This window comes from Rhodamnia argentea, chromosome 7 (genome assembly GCF_020921035.1).
Source record: "Rhodamnia argentea isolate NSW1041297 chromosome 7, ASM2092103v1, whole genome shotgun sequence".
NCBI classification, from domain to species: Eukaryota; Viridiplantae; Streptophyta; class Magnoliopsida; order Myrtales; family Myrtaceae; genus Rhodamnia; species Rhodamnia argentea.
In genome coordinates this window covers 23,081,499-23,096,221 of record NC_063156.1, presented here as the reverse complement: position 1 = coordinate 23,096,221, position 14,723 = coordinate 23,081,499, and the positions used below count along the sequence as shown (strand labels likewise).

Here is a 14,723-nt window from a genome sequence, read left to right as displayed (position 1 = left end):
ATTGAAGTAATGGAACAAGGCTTGAGAGATTTTGGGTTCTAACTGAGTTGAATCGTAGATGAGGGTTTGAGAGAGACAGAGAGAGAGAGTAAAATTTTGAAGAGAGGTTTTGAGCGTGAAGGATAAAAGTTGAATCTTTGCTAAAAGGTTTGAGAGAGGCGACAGTTCAGTGTAGCCATATGAGAGTTGAAAGATTTGAGATCCAATTTGATGGAAATTCTGGTTTTGTTCTAACATCTAGTATGGACACATCACAAGCAAAAACAATCTACACCGACTTTATTGACTAATTACCAATGGGTAAGAAACAAAAGATTGATCGATCATGGTTTGCCATCTCTTCAATTCAACGACCAATAATTCAGAACATAGCACACATATCGGAAAAGTAATCTGTGGGACTTATTTAATGTATTCTCTTCAGTAAGCTAATTCATGCCTAGTTTTCGTTTTATTTCTCTTTTTAGCTAGCCACACAGAATCACAACACGGATTTAATGATTTCTTAAAATGGGTATTCGAAAAGTTTGTAAGCATTCTCCATAAAGAGTATAAAACCACAAATTCAAGAAATGTGCTTAATTCAATCCATCAAATCGCACGCCCAGGCTAAAGGCCTTGGTCAACACATCGAAATCGGGATACCAAACCCGAGACTTCTGCCGCATCTCATCGACTAACATCGTCATCACCTCTATCCAGACCAAAGCACCTTCCTATTGGCTCGGCAATGAAACATCATATTCACAATCGAGCAAAAACAAGATAGTATGCGGCCATGAACCTAATAATGGACCGACCAAAACTCGAGCCAAACTAGAGCACAACAAGGTCATAATTAGCATCGCAATGAACAATCTCTGCTCTAATCCATCCAATTGAACCAACAAACGAAGTAGTGCATCATCAATCCACAAAAATTGTTAGATTAGAAACAAGAATCGAGACTCTAACCTCAAGAAGAAGCTCGCTTTTCTCCTTTGCAAGCAGGAGCATCGTCGAAATTATTGGGGGATACTTGGTACCGACCCACCGACCTCGAAGACCAAGTTCTCACCACTCAACTTAATCCCGGTGATCGACCACCACATGAAGAAAGTCCTAACCTAGATCCAGCTTGGCGATTCGGCCCCTCACGATCCTCCTTGTGATCTTCTCGAGTCCTCGTTCAATTCTAACAACGATTTTAGCAGAAACGGTTCCAATTTGGAAATCCATAAGGAAATTATCCGTAAGATTGTTGTAGAAAGGCTCGTATCAAGGAAGAATATTTTAGGCATGCCGCCCTATGTAACTCGGTGGGTAAGGCTCTAGTGACTATCCTTCCAGGATACAATGCACATAATAACATAGTGAATAAGAACAACATTAATATAAACCCCAACTAATAAAGAGAAAGAAGATAACAGAAGATCTCTTGTTTTCGGTATGATTTTATTGTAAGAGAAGATCATTTTATAAATAAATAAGAAATGAAGTTAAAAAGAAATCAATCTCACATATTGATTGCATTGACTGGATCAAATTATAATTAAGACCGTTATAGATTGATTGCATCAATAACGTAAAAACCGCTGAAATGTCTAGCACATTTTGCCCAAAGGAGGAAAATCTGTGTACTTAATCCCCTTTATGATTCAAGGGGAAAGGATGCCATCACCAGCCCAAAAGTCGCGTGCATTTGCCGAGAATGTTTTTCGCAGTTTGAACAGTTGGTCTGAGAAGGATTCAATTTCTAAGAAGTCCTGTCATCAGGTTGGCCAAGCTACTTCAATTGAAGTATATTTTGTCATGGGATGCTCTTGCTTTTGAGTCTCTTTTTTTATGTCTGCCAATATTTTTTTTTCAGTCAAAAAAAAATAAATATTCATTTACTAGGATCAAATTCGTAGCACAATCCCTAAGATTCGAAGCAAAGTAAATTCCAAAGGTCGGAAGGAGGATAGAGGACCCAATTACTTGGCAAATACTTTTTTCTTTGGGCTTTCACAATCCAATCAGCTACTCTATTAGCTTCTCTACTTATATAGGCCACTTTCAGCATCGAGAAGGGCTTCAATATACTATCGGCTCCACAGATAAGTACATCCAAGTCCCACGTAATATGTCCGCCAATATGACTGCCCAAAAGCTCTATTTCAATTTTGGGTTGATAAGACGAAAAATCACAAAATGATATATTTATAATAAATTAACTATTTTTTTATCAGGAAAAATCTCAAAGTATTACACTTGCGATAAATTTACCCTAAAATATTTTTTTAACCATCAAAAACCCGAAATTGGTATACATGTAACAAATTTACTCCAAACTAATTTTTTTTACCACAAAAAACCCCAAAACTGATATAACGTATGACAAATTTACCATTCGTTAAATTGAGTTAATATCACGAAAAATCCTAAATTGATACACATGTGATAAATAGAGGGTAAAAATCCTAAAGTGGTATACTTATAAATAGTCTTATGTAATCTAACTCAATAATTTGATGGTTAAATTTAACGAAAACTAACGGGTAAATTATGTGTTAAAACATGTTATTTAGCACGAATCTATTTAATTACGTGTCATGTGGTCCTGTCGGGTAAATTAAAAAGTCCGGTGCCGAGAATTAACCTGAATGTATAATAACATAAGCTTCGGCGGTCTGGCGAAAATAACAATCACTCTGCCAACATCAGTGAACCCAAAACTCCGCACGCAGTTCTACTTCAATGGCGGACTGAGCGAGCCGTTCCGCTCCCCGACTCAATGGGTCCTCCCTCACCTTCCAATCCTCCGTCCGCCCCGCCCAATCCCCAGGTTCTCTCTCCCTCTCTCCTTCTCTCTCTCACGCACACGCACACGCGACTCTTCGACTAGTGCTTTGATTCGGCTGTCATCTGAAGGTCGATGCCGATGTCGGCGACAGTGCGGGAGATGCGGAGGACAGAAAGCCTGATTCAACCGAGCTCTCCCCGTGAGTTTCTCTTCCTAAATCTCCCATGCAATCGCTGTGTTAGGGCTTATTAAAACTTAGAACTTAGCGATAGTTGGTTTGGGACTCGTCACGGACAAGCAATCGGAAAGGTCCGAGTTCTCCTGAATTTCTTTGTTTGAGATGGATTTTGAAACGGCCGACCTGAAATTCGTTGTGTGTGTGTGGAGAATCATTCCAGCTAGAGGCGAAATCGGGGATGGTTGATGTTTCTTTCTTGAAAAGTTCGAATCTTTCGTTTGAGTGTCTTAGGGAAATTTTTACGGGAAAGTACTATAAGCTGAACAGGCATGGCTTCCGTCAAACTATTGAGCGTCGGATAATGTGACTGGTAAGAAACAACCTTCGACAGATTCATGGGCACTCAGTTTTGGAGTACTTTTTGGCTGATATTGAATGATTGGAATGACATGTTGCCCACAAAGTGCTTTTCTGATCGGTATAATGTTTTTATGTATTATCGAGTATACCCCCATAAGGGGAGAATGCCGTTATTACTGTAATGGCAGGCTCGCCTCTGTGATAGAATCAATTTTTCACTTCTGCCACTTTTGAGTTATAAGTTGGACTACTCTTTGGAGCATGCTGGACCCCAGATTACTCTGATCGTGTTTATGACCTCTCTGGTAAAGATGTTGGTGAATTACCAAGTCCACTGTGCCACTGTGGTTTTGCATTTGGGCTGTATATGTTATATATGAGACCATTGGACGGTCCTCTCTCTTTCTAGCTCATGCCGAGTTTCCTCCTGGCTTCACTTGCTGTGGTAAATTAAGAGTAATTGAATAATGCCGCAGATATTGAGAAGTAAACCGTCATTGTTGCACAACGGTGGAAATGACATGTGACATTCACAATTGTCAGTGGCAAGGTGATATTAACGATGGTCTCGATATTGGACAGGGACTCCAATGATGCCGGGGACATTGAGAAGTACAGAAAATATGAAGCAGACTATACTCAGCGACTGATGGCAAAGTACTTCTCAAAAAAGACTATATACGGAGGTTAGTTGTTTTCTAGTCAAGCTTTTTGGCCTTTATGCTACCTAGGTAACGAAAGGATGAATATTAGAAGCATAAAGGTTACAATGATTGCGTCTCTAACTGCTAGTCTAGATACTGGCCGCTTAATCAAGGACGAAGATATGGAGTGACTGACATTCAGGATCAATATTGCACTAGTTTCTGTATGTGGATATGGAACATATGCGTTCTTTACCTTTTATCTAGCACAATGGGCAAGTTTTATATACTTCATGTTGGTTGTGAGGATCAATGAGTTTTACCCTGAATCAAGTCTCAAATTGCAGGTGACATATTTGATGAGAAATTGACAATAGATGGTGAGGTCATAAAGTCCAGCAGGTCTGCTGAAATTCTATGACTTAGTCAATTTGCATTTATTATCTGCATCATAGGCTAAAATGGGTTATTTCTGTTTAGGTGGCCTTATACCCGATCATATGCAGACACTGTAAACAGTTTTGAGGACCAGAGCTGGAGTGACTCAGCTTCGGCAGCTGAAACAGCTATGACCATCTCAAATGGGAAGCATCCACTGAAGAAGAGTGGCTGACCCTGATGTTCTCGTTCTTGTACTTCGGTTGAATCATTTCATAGTTCAGGGAGATATTGATGTCAGAGAATGTTAAAGCTAAGGAAGCATACTTTTTTCTCGCTACCGACGTCCACTCTTCCATAATACTCACTAGGCAAAAGAATGGAAGGCTATACAGTCTACTGACCAACTAGTGGGAATCCGAATTTCTATAGGAATTAGACGATGCCCTCTTTTGTATATTTCATGATGACTCTTCATTTTGCTGATTGGCCCTGAGAATTGAACTCATTATAGAGCAAGTCAATACCCTGCTTGTTGTAAAGTACTGCAAGTCAATATCTAGACCTTGAGGAGATGCAATTTTTTCGATGTGCATGGTTATTTGTAGATATATAGGGCTTGCATGGCAACGATTCTAATTCGAAAAAGTGATTTTGATTAGAATTGTTTTTTCTGATTCTGTTTCCCATATGAGTTTTGGAGAATTAGAATGTGTTTGGTAATTGTACAAAATTTCTATTTCTCGAACAGAAATGCATTTGGTAACTGCATAAATTTTTTGTTTTCGAAAATAATTTCTTCTCTTAATTTTTGTCATTTAAGTCAAATAATTACGTAATTATTTTGTGAAATTTCATTCTACATTTCGAATTGGTTGAAAATTAACTCATATTGATTCTCCTATATAATATATTGCATATAATATTTTTTTGTGCTTTTTTGTCTAATTGTCGTGTCATAACGAGTTAGTTTAAGCTTAAAAAAGGATAGATCATGTTGGGTTAGTATGTGATTTTAGATTAGCACGTAGCCCTCGCAAGCCTATAACAAATTGCATAACGAATTTGAAATTCGATCTTAATGTGATCGATAGCACATGTATGTGTACATGTAAATGCAATCGCCACTAGTCTTTGAAGAAGGTATATTGGGAATTTTATTGAACAGTCTGGAGAAACCGTTCGATTCTATGCAATGAAAAAAATTTATGGTTCGAGGACTTGGTTTCGTCGGTATTTTGATCGACGCCCTTTCGGACCGAAGTTGAGTGTTTTCTAAACGTGTTTTGTGCAAATTCTTAATTCATTTTTAAAATTATGAGGAAAGCCAATGCTATGTATTCACACAGGTTGTTTTTGTCTTTTTTCCAAATTTTATAAAACTAGATTAAGTCTAAACTACTTACAGCTGCACAAATTATAACCAATGAAATTAACTGTGCAATTAAGGAATCACGACATTGATAAATTGCATCATAAAGCTCTAATGAAGCCATAAGGGTTTAAAGAAATGTGATTCCGGTTTAATTTTAAAGGTGTTTATGATTTTCCTAAAAAAGAATAAAATCTATTAAATCTAGGGAATTTAGGCCCAAAGTTATGAAAATGAGGTAAAACTAGCATAATCTAAGCTTCTTCTATTTTTAGGGATTTTCTAAAATTTTCTGATTTATTAGAATTTTTTAGAATTTTTTTATTTTTGTTTTATCTTTTTTAGTATATTTTATATATTTATTTATTTATTTAAATGAGACCTTTTTATGTTTTAAGCCGAGTGAAAAGTGATTAGAGAATTGAAAGGGAAAAGTGAAATATATGGGACTTCATTCTGTTTTGTAATTCTCAAAAGTGATTATTTTTTAAGAACCAACTTTTTTTTTTGTTCATGTTTTTGCACCAAAACTGTTCCCCAGAACAAAATCAGAATCATTTACATTACGAAATATGATTCTCATATTTTTTTTTATTCTAGGGAACAGAATCAAAGAACTAGAATTGTTACCATGCGGGCCCATAATCACTCAAACAATTTTGCAACTAGAGTTGAGTTGTGGACTCTGTAGACCGTAGTGGTGAATTTGGGCCAAAACGTTTGGGCCGAACAGATTCAGAATCTAGTTGTATGAAATTTCTTAGGAAAATTTTCAAATAAGAGTACGAAATAGACCTTGTTTCAAATAATGGCATATAGTGAGCTTTGTTTTGAATAAAGGCACGAAGTCTAGGAAGCACCGACACTTTTTGGGGGCTTTCATGTCATGTCCGACACTCTTTGACACTCCGACACTCTTCAATATGCGATCGGCATATGGTCAACGCTCCAGGCACAGCGGCAACACGTGGGTCTAGCATTCCGACACTCCATTTCGACACGTATGGGGTTCAATTTTAAGTATTTTTAATAAATTATGGATCAAAATATAGATTTATCAAAAATATATATGCTTAAGTCATATATCCAGCAACTCCAAAATTAATATCCCAATAAGCAAAAAATTAAAAAAAAATTAATCATGATTGATATTTTTACATGTAAATAATAATTTATCATATCGTGTACATATAAAATTATACATTTAATATGTAATGTATCCCAACGTATCGGAATTCTCTATTTTTTTAAGAAATGACTTTGTGTCGCGTGTCAATGTCGATACTACTTAGCCTGAAATGTTTTCATTGTTTTAAGGAAGGGCTTGGCCAAAGGGTATTTTAGTCCTTTATTCTTTTGAATTTTTTTTTCCTTTTTCCTTTTTCCTTTTCCCTTTTTCCTTTTTCCTTTTTCCTTTTTCGCCCCTCCCTCGGCAATCGTCGGCCTCGGGTGTCGGGCCACCCTCTCCGGAGTTGGGGGAGGGTCTCATAAAGCTCGACGCCGGCAAGGGCAGCTCTCTCTTGAGTCTGGCAACCTTCGCCGGTGGCTCGGGGAGGGAAGAGGGAAAAAAAGGAAAAAAGGGAAAAAAAAAAACAAAGATGTAAATGACTATAATGCTATTGGTCAAGTCGTTCTTTTAAATAATGAGAGTATTTGAGATACTTATTTAAAATAAAGTCAATTACATGCTTTTATTTGAAATTTTTTTAAATTTCTTATGCGTGTGAAACTTATTTGAGATCTCTCCTCAAAAGGAAGCATGAGTGTGGACATCTCACGAGCATATCTTTCTAGGTTGAGTGCCAACTCATACAGTTACTGCATCCGGAAATTCTTCTGTGTCCCATAAATGCTAAAACTCCATCAACGCTCGAGGAGGAACTTTCCTCTCTGCTTAACTTAAAAGCTCTTGCAGGATTTGATCAAAGTTAGCTGTTCGATGCGGTGAAACCCATAACTTAACATTTGCCGTGTCGATCAAGCTTACATCTTTACGTGGGAAAAAAGGTTTTTATTTTTGCTAATTATACAGAATCTAGGACTCCTTATGGAGAAGAGCATATCCCAGATTTTCATGTGGGAATCTGGCGATTCTACCAGATCTCCAGACGTCCCCTACATGCAGACCAAACTAAGAAGAAAGTCTATCAGTAGTTTCTTGTGGAAATTACTTTTGGTTTCACATTGACAAGACCGGAATAAGAACAGCACGAACAAATGAGCCACGAGCTATCTTTCTTCTCGGTTACACGAGTTTGGGAGGACATTATGAGATGGTGATGCTTGAATCAAATCCGGTTATTAAGAAGATCAAATTCACACTAATTGGTGTAAGAATGATCTCCGAGTGTGAGAGAGAGGGAGAAATCAAACCTAGATCAATGAGAGCAGACACTGAAGAGAAGAAAACGTATCGGCAAACCGTAAACGTAGTATTTTCGATATGTTCATTCAAGGAAGTGCAGCACATCATGCCAGCCGTGCAGACGATAATACCCAACAGAAAGTACTATTTGAGATTGAAGAGCCATTCTTGTTGCTTGTCCATGGCGTCAACCCACGGATCGGTTCAATGCTTCGGACTTGAGAATGCAGGCAACTTCTTCCACGTTCCTGAAGGGGTTCAACAGGTCCGTCATGATGACCTGGAGCGAAGAGACCTTCTCTTTGAGCTGAGCATTCTCTTGGAGGATCTGGTGATTGCTCTCCAGAAGGCTAATGAGTTTCTCGGAGAGAGCAGTGTTGGCACCTCGGAGCTGGTCCACTTGCATTTGGAGCTCTTCGACCTGCTTCTTCTTCCTCAGCCTCGACCTCCGCGCCGACTCCCTGTTCGATATCATCCTTCTCAGCCTCTTCTCATGGATGACGCTACTGACATGGTCAGAGTGATGACGGGGGTTGATGTGATCTCTGTTGGCGTCATCAAAGGCAGCGGCGGCAGCGCTGTTGCAGAGAGATGGGTTTGGAGAGAGCTCGCCATTCAGGTGGGAAATCGGAACAAACCCGACAAAGGGGATCGACGAAGATCTGGTGAAGTCAGGGGGTGAGATTTTAGGGTTTGCATGGAGGGCGATGAAATCAGGGTTTGGTGGTTTTTGTTGGACAGGGAAATGGTGGAGAGTTTGAGCAGCGTTTGGATGAGTGAGGCTGGAGGTTTTCACTTCACTCAACTGAGTCAGCTCCAGCTCCATTGTTGGGATTCAAAACTTCAAATTCACTACAGAGAGGACGAGAGAGGAAGAGGATTGGAAAGGGCAAGAGGGTTTTTATAGGCAAGCGTCTCAAGACGACAATGCAACATAGGAGAGTTTTTAGCAATAACGTGAGCATCATGTAAGCAACGAAAGAGATTCGAGTATATATATTGTTACGGTATCTCATGTTTTCCGATCACAAGGAAAGTTCGCACGAGAGACGATCTGCTTACAGCAAGTTTCCCTCGACGCAGTCTGTACAAGTCCTCGTATTCGTTACCAAGTGAATTTGGGTAGAAGTTCAGATCAAGTTGTTAGTCATTTTGATCGAGCTGTCTTCATTAAGCCCTTAACCACTTGTCGCACCAGTCCATTCCGTCCGGTTGAATTCTGGGGCGTACTTGTGGATTGTCGAAGGTGCTCGACAAATACTATCAAGACAAGTATCGATTATCGAAGGAGCAACCAGCGTCCTTCTTTAACTAATTGAGGCGTGATCGTATATGGCTAGTCCATTTTATTACCGGGCAAAATAAACCATATACCAGAGACAACTACATGACCTACCAAGGCGCTCGCAAAAGGCATACGCCTCGTTGATTTTATTCAACAAAACACCGTTTCGCAAACTTGGAATCGGTCCAGTCTACCGCATCACTCGATGAAAAGGAATGCATACATTACTTTGTTGTGTTCAATCTCTCAGACTAATCGACTGAGGAAACTAAGTCCAGGTCTTTTTAATCAAGCAGTAGGTTGGAGCTTTTATGACGATAGTCCAAAATGCGTAATGCGCACCAAACCAACTATACTTAATGCATAAATTGCCATATCGCTACGATCTCAGGGTACGTAGCTACCTCCATTTACGTCTCGTCGACAAAAGTGGTAAAGACAATGTAATGAGATCAAAGCCAGATGTAACTTCGTAATGAAAACAACAAGGCAAGTAATTAATAGCTGGAGGACGCTCTCCACAATCGCGATTAGCTCTACTCGTCTTACGAATATTACAAGCAAAAGCGAAACTCAAAGCCTCGAGAAAGATGGGGGCATTTCATGAAGTCCATGTGCTTTACGCATTTGAAAAAGTGGCCGCGGCGTAAAATTCGGTGAAAAGAGATCCGGAATTATTACCCATCTCGACTCGGCAAGAAGGAAGATGCTTGACAATGACCATACGACCTAAATGAATCAAACGGAATAATTCCGCGAGAAAAATCAAACGACGCGTGTCTCGTTTGGATTGGCATGGTGGCTCTCTGGGAAATCAATGTACGACGAAAATGGTATGGACTATGAAGCAGGCAGTTCCCAGCAAATCCTGTGCGTTACTGGATATTGTCCCTGTGGTACGTATGTTGCTGTTAAGTAATTCCTTCTTGTGAAGGAAATGCCCAATGGCCAAGGGGGGACCGACATAATATGTCAATAGCTACCGGTGCTGTAATTCGAAGAATCAAAAGACGGGCATCCATTGGGGTTGATATTTTGATACCGAAAATCACCTTCGTTTAGAAAGAAAAAAAAAAGTGCCACTATTAGATAACATTGGCAAGACGACATAGAGATTTTAAAAGAGTTTTTAGATTTTTTTTTTTATCCTATCTCTAACTATTCTCTTTCTAGCTTTTGATCAGGGAATCGAACCCCTCACTTGTTATACTAGCGCCTCCACTCTTCAATTTTTTACCAACAAGATCGCATGCCTATTGACAAAGAGTATCCAGAATTGATAATGCGACAGTAAGGATCGTTACCGCAGGAGGAATGGGGGCGATATTGGTACTTGAACCCAAGACCTTAGTGCCAAACCCAATAATAGAATAAAATGGAAAGGGAAAAAATAAATATATCATAAGAATGAGAGTTCAGTGTATCTTAAATGAGGTCGACTTGATTTTACTTATGGGGTTAACACGGTTTTAGCTCCTTAATCAGAAAAGCATTGGAGTATCGATAAGCGAAGAAAAGAGACGAAAAAAGCCTTTGTCAAAAAGATGCATATACCATAAACACAGGCAAAAAGTACGTTGTTTCGTCGATTGAAAGGACACCTTTTCTTGATGTCGAAAAGCCAAGCAACTACTAAAAACTTGATTAAATCGAAATCTTGAACCTACGACTTCCTCCTTGCATAGTCTAAATCGGGATGGTCGTCATAATGACGAGGAGTACTTCTCAAAATCTTTGACCAAAAGTATATCATATCTGCCTCAGTAATTGCTTCCCTCTCTCTCGTGGCTGACAATACTCTCAACCACTCCAAGCCCAGTTCTTGAAACATGGATGGTCGGTGATGCAAACTTGCACGCAACGGGCTGGAATCTGGAATTGGCATGAAAAAGAAATCATCAACATAAAACAATTCTAAGACTTGCCTACTATGGGGTTCCACAAGATAATAGCTAGAGACAATTAACCCATTTAAAGCACGACCAAAGAACAGCAGCTAGCATCTCACTTTTTGCCCATAAAACAACTAAGCAATAACTACATCAATAGTATGAAGTTGAACCATGTTGCGGCATATCTTAGAATGAATTTCCTGAGCAAAAACCAGAGCTCTTGTTGAAAGGGAAATCAAAAGTTTTCAGCTCTCCCCCTTTTCCTTCCGATCCCTAACCCCACGTGAAGGGACAAAGTTACCCAATTTCCACAATAGATCCTTCCCCACCTCTCTGATTTTCACACATGTAAGCCCTCAACAGCAAAGTCAAATGTGAGTGAGATTGCATATGCAACAGGTAAGTACGACTTTTACCGCAAATTGTTAGCATAACCAATATCTCAAAATAAAATGAAAAAACAAAAAACTAGAAGTACTTCAATATGCTATGATCTGACAAAATTCTCACGTTCACACATGCAACAGATACAAATGTATTATTTCATGCATGTATTCAGGCACATATGGAAGGTTAACACATCCATTAGGTATGCAAATGCTCATGCATCCGTTTAATCTTATTCCTTCAGTTAGTTAATATCTCCTTCATTCAAACCTGTCCTGGAGAATATACTAGTCCAAATAATTTAAAACTTCATCCTAGGCTAGAAACGACATTATCCTGAAACAAAATCCTGAATCCCCAACGCAGTAAATATTAAGAAGCTCATCTAACAGAGTACTCGGAGAGAGAAGAGAAGAGGAGGAGGAGGAGGGGGGAGGGAGGGAAGGGAATCCAGACGGTTTTCTCTAGGCAATAAAGGTAAAAAAATTGTCAAATGATCTTGACCAAATTCCTGCAAAAATTTTGAATGGCAAATGCTTAATTCCCTACAAGGAGAACACGAAATCCTTGTAGGCAGCTCATTAGTTGACTATATACATGATAATGCCAGCAAAATTAGGGTTGTAACTCACCCCATTTTACCTCTATAATCTAATTATTCCATATGGCCGTTTACATTATTGTCCTGGTTCTAGTCCTCAAAGAATCAACAAAAACCTTAGGAGAGCACTAGTATTGAAGCTATCTACCATTTACAGCTACATAATGAAAGAAGCAAATGTGATTAGCGATAAGTTCACATAAGTAACACTTTTCTAACACAAGCATCTCTCCCTATGGACATAAAAGAGAAACAGTAGAACTCAATAAAATTCTCATGTACAACTACCTAAAAGATCTTCTAATGGAATCAGTATCTAATCAATTCCTCCAATCATAAATTCTTGCAGAATATATTTGAGAAAATAGAATCCTCCACAATTACTGAATAAACAGGATTGCAACATTCGCGACCCAGTAATTAAAGAGATACCATGTCATGGCTGCAAAATTGCTGATTTTCGTACGCAAAAGTAAACATGAAGAGGAAAGAATGAGAAAGAGGTATTTCTACACGCAAAATCAAGTTATTTATTTACGGCAGTACTGAAAAGATAACACATTCCTAAAAGAAGGCACATACAAGAAACGTGCGGGGCACGATCATGAACCTATAAATAGTCCCTTCTCATTAGGTGAAATGGCAAAAGATCAACCATGTAGGATATAACACCAGAAGTTCTAGTTCCACCCCCTTTTTCTCACTACGATATAATAAAAAGGAAAAAGGCCAAGCACATTGCAGGAATAACATCCTTTCCCAACAAAACAATTAAGATAGTGTCATTGAGCATGTCATCCTAATGAAGCAGATGAGGATGCATGATGCTGTCCAATTTCACCAAAAACTTGATACTTCACAAGATTTTAAAAAGTATACCTGACCTCAGTCCATGACCAAAGATAGTCATAGTCTCTGCAAGAACCTTCTACCCTCATAATCAGATTCGTTAGTGGGTAATTCAAAACGACAAACAGGGCAAGTATTTCTCACGCGCAGCCAGGGTAGGATGCAGTCTGAGTGGTATCTATGACTGCAAGGCAGATCAATCACCTTTTCCCCCACATCAAACTCATCTTTGCATACAGGACAAGGCCCCTTATTTTTCTCCACATCCCCTCGACCTAAAACTACAGTAGGAAGATTCTCAATTACTGATGCAGAAGCTGGAGGCCTACCCCCAGAAGAACTCTCACTCTCCATAACTTGCCCAACCAAAATCTCACCGTCTGCCCCATCGGTGAATAAAGGTTCCTCATTTTCCAAATCTGGATCCAAAAGCAAGTTATTAGCATTCAACAGAACCTCCCACTCCACGTTCCCCAGACCTCCAACTCTTTCCACCCTCACTCCATCACCATCCTCAGCAGCAACTATGGGCGTCGAGGTTGAATTGGACCTAACACTGCCATCAGCGTGAACAAACAAGCTCGAAGTCTCTCTCTCGTTGGTGCGACCATCCACTTCCTCCCAGTCGAAATGATCATGAACCTCCTCATTGTCCTCCAGGTTTAGAGAATCCCAAATAAGAAGGTTGCTCCCAAGATCATCATTCTCATTATTGTCGCAATCAAACCCAAACTCATCGTCAAAACACAAACGGGCCCTTCCATCGTTCCCCGATTCTGAATCGGACTCAGATCTCCCATCACCATAGGGCTCCGCCACACCACCAGTGGACTGAGCTCCGCCAGAAAACCGCCTCTCCACAAAGAAGACGTCATCGCCATCATCATGCTCCCCGTAACAATGCTCGACAACGAAAGACCCGTTTCCGTTCCTCTCCAATTCAAACCCGAATCCTAAACCTAAACCTACCTCCGAATTATCGACGCTCAAATCGCCATCTCCCTCAATAACCGCAAAATTGGACCCATTCAACGAACCTGAGACTAAATCGGAGCCGTCGCCGTCCACTATCTGGGACTGCTCCACGCGCTGGTGAAACAGGTCCATGACGAAATTGGCCTGGTTCTCGGGGCCGTGGAAGAGATCCGGGGAATCGGCATCGTACAGAACGCCGTCGACGGAGGAATGGGATCGGACGGCGGCGATCGGACCGTGGGGGTGGAGAGGGAAGGGATCGGAAGAGTAGACATCAAACGGAGCGTCGTGATATTGGCGGTGGTGGTGGGAGGACCAGAAGGGGAAATCATCGTCGTAATCTAGGGTTGGGGAGGGATGGGCGCTCCGCCGTCGGCGGGGTTGGAGGAGGTGGTGGGAGAAGGGGATGGAGGCGTCCGCCGCCATTTCTGCGAAGACTCTTTTTGGCTCTTCCCTCTACAGATCGTCGGTTTGGCTGACCTTTTGTTTTCTTTTATTTATTTGTTTTCCTTTACCGCCTCCGCGTTTCGGAACACGTAATTTGTGGGACTCGAAATCTTAAAAAGCAAGTTTTTGATATTTTGATATTGCGTATGAATCCGTCGCAGCTGGGAAAAAAACAGAAAAGAAAAGAAAGAGACGGGACCGAGTATTAATCGATTCACATTGTTAC

General features: G+C 40.1%; 3 protein-coding genes across 4 annotated transcripts; 1 reads left to right on the top strand and 2 right to left on the bottom strand.

The window, feature by feature from the left end:
- The first annotated feature begins 2,629 nt into the window (after positions 1-2,629).
- Positions 2,630-4,835, top strand: LOC115734980. The gene is made up of 5 exons (XM_030666020.2): positions 2,630-2,806; positions 2,893-2,963; positions 3,885-3,988; positions 4,294-4,348; positions 4,427-4,835. Exons 1-5 carry the CDS (start codon positions 2,756-2,758, stop codon positions 4,557-4,559), a joined length of 414 nt encoding a protein of 137 aa, XP_030521880.1. The 5' UTR covers positions 2,630-2,755; the 3' UTR covers positions 4,560-4,835.
- A 3,283-nt stretch (positions 4,836-8,118) lies between these two features.
- On the bottom strand, positions 8,119-9,080 carry LOC115734733 (basic leucine zipper 43). Its single transcript, XM_030665628.2, has one exon. The coding sequence runs from the start codon at positions 8,885-8,887 to the stop codon at positions 8,249-8,251; it is 639 nt and encodes a 212-aa protein (XP_030521488.2). The 5' UTR covers positions 8,888-9,080; the 3' UTR covers positions 8,119-8,248.
- A 1,788-nt stretch (positions 9,081-10,868) lies between these two features.
- Positions 10,869-14,522, bottom strand: LOC115734690. Of its 2 annotated transcripts, none has more exons than XM_030665584.2 (2): positions 13,106-14,522; positions 10,869-11,218 (listed from the first exon to the last, which is right to left on the bottom strand). In XM_030665584.2, the coding sequence occupies exon 1, from the start codon at positions 14,474-14,476 to the stop codon at positions 13,133-13,135; it is 1,344 nt and encodes a 447-aa protein (XP_030521444.2). In that variant the 5' UTR covers positions 14,477-14,522; the 3' UTR covers positions 10,869-11,218; positions 13,106-13,132. The 2 variants fall into 2 exon arrangements, with proteins under 2 accessions (XP_030521444.2, XP_030521446.2); XM_030665586.2 differs by having other exon boundaries at positions 13,111-14,522.
- Between the last annotated feature and the right edge of the window lie 201 nt (positions 14,523-14,723).

Bases quoted from the DNA above. Each gene is read 5' to 3' on its own strand.
- LOC115734980 (XM_030666020.2), top strand. From the start codon at position 2,756: ATGGGTCCTCCCTCACCTTCCAATCCTCCGTCCGCCCCGCCCAATCCC. The intron at 2,964-3,884 runs GTGAGTTTCTCT...GATATTGGACAG, and splicing joins GATTCAACCGAGCTCTCCCC to GGACTCCAATGATGCCGGGG. The intron at 4,349-4,426 runs GTCTGCTGAAAT...ATTTCTGTTTAG, and splicing joins GAGGTCATAAAGTCCAGCAG to GTGGCCTTATACCCGATCAT.
- LOC115734733 (XM_030665628.2), bottom strand. From the start codon at position 8,887: ATGGAGCTGGAGCTGACTCAGTTGAGTGAAGTGAAAACCTCCAGCCTC.
- LOC115734690 (XM_030665584.2), bottom strand. From the start codon at position 14,476: ATGGCGGCGGACGCCTCCATCCCCTTCTCCCACCACCTCCTCCAACCC.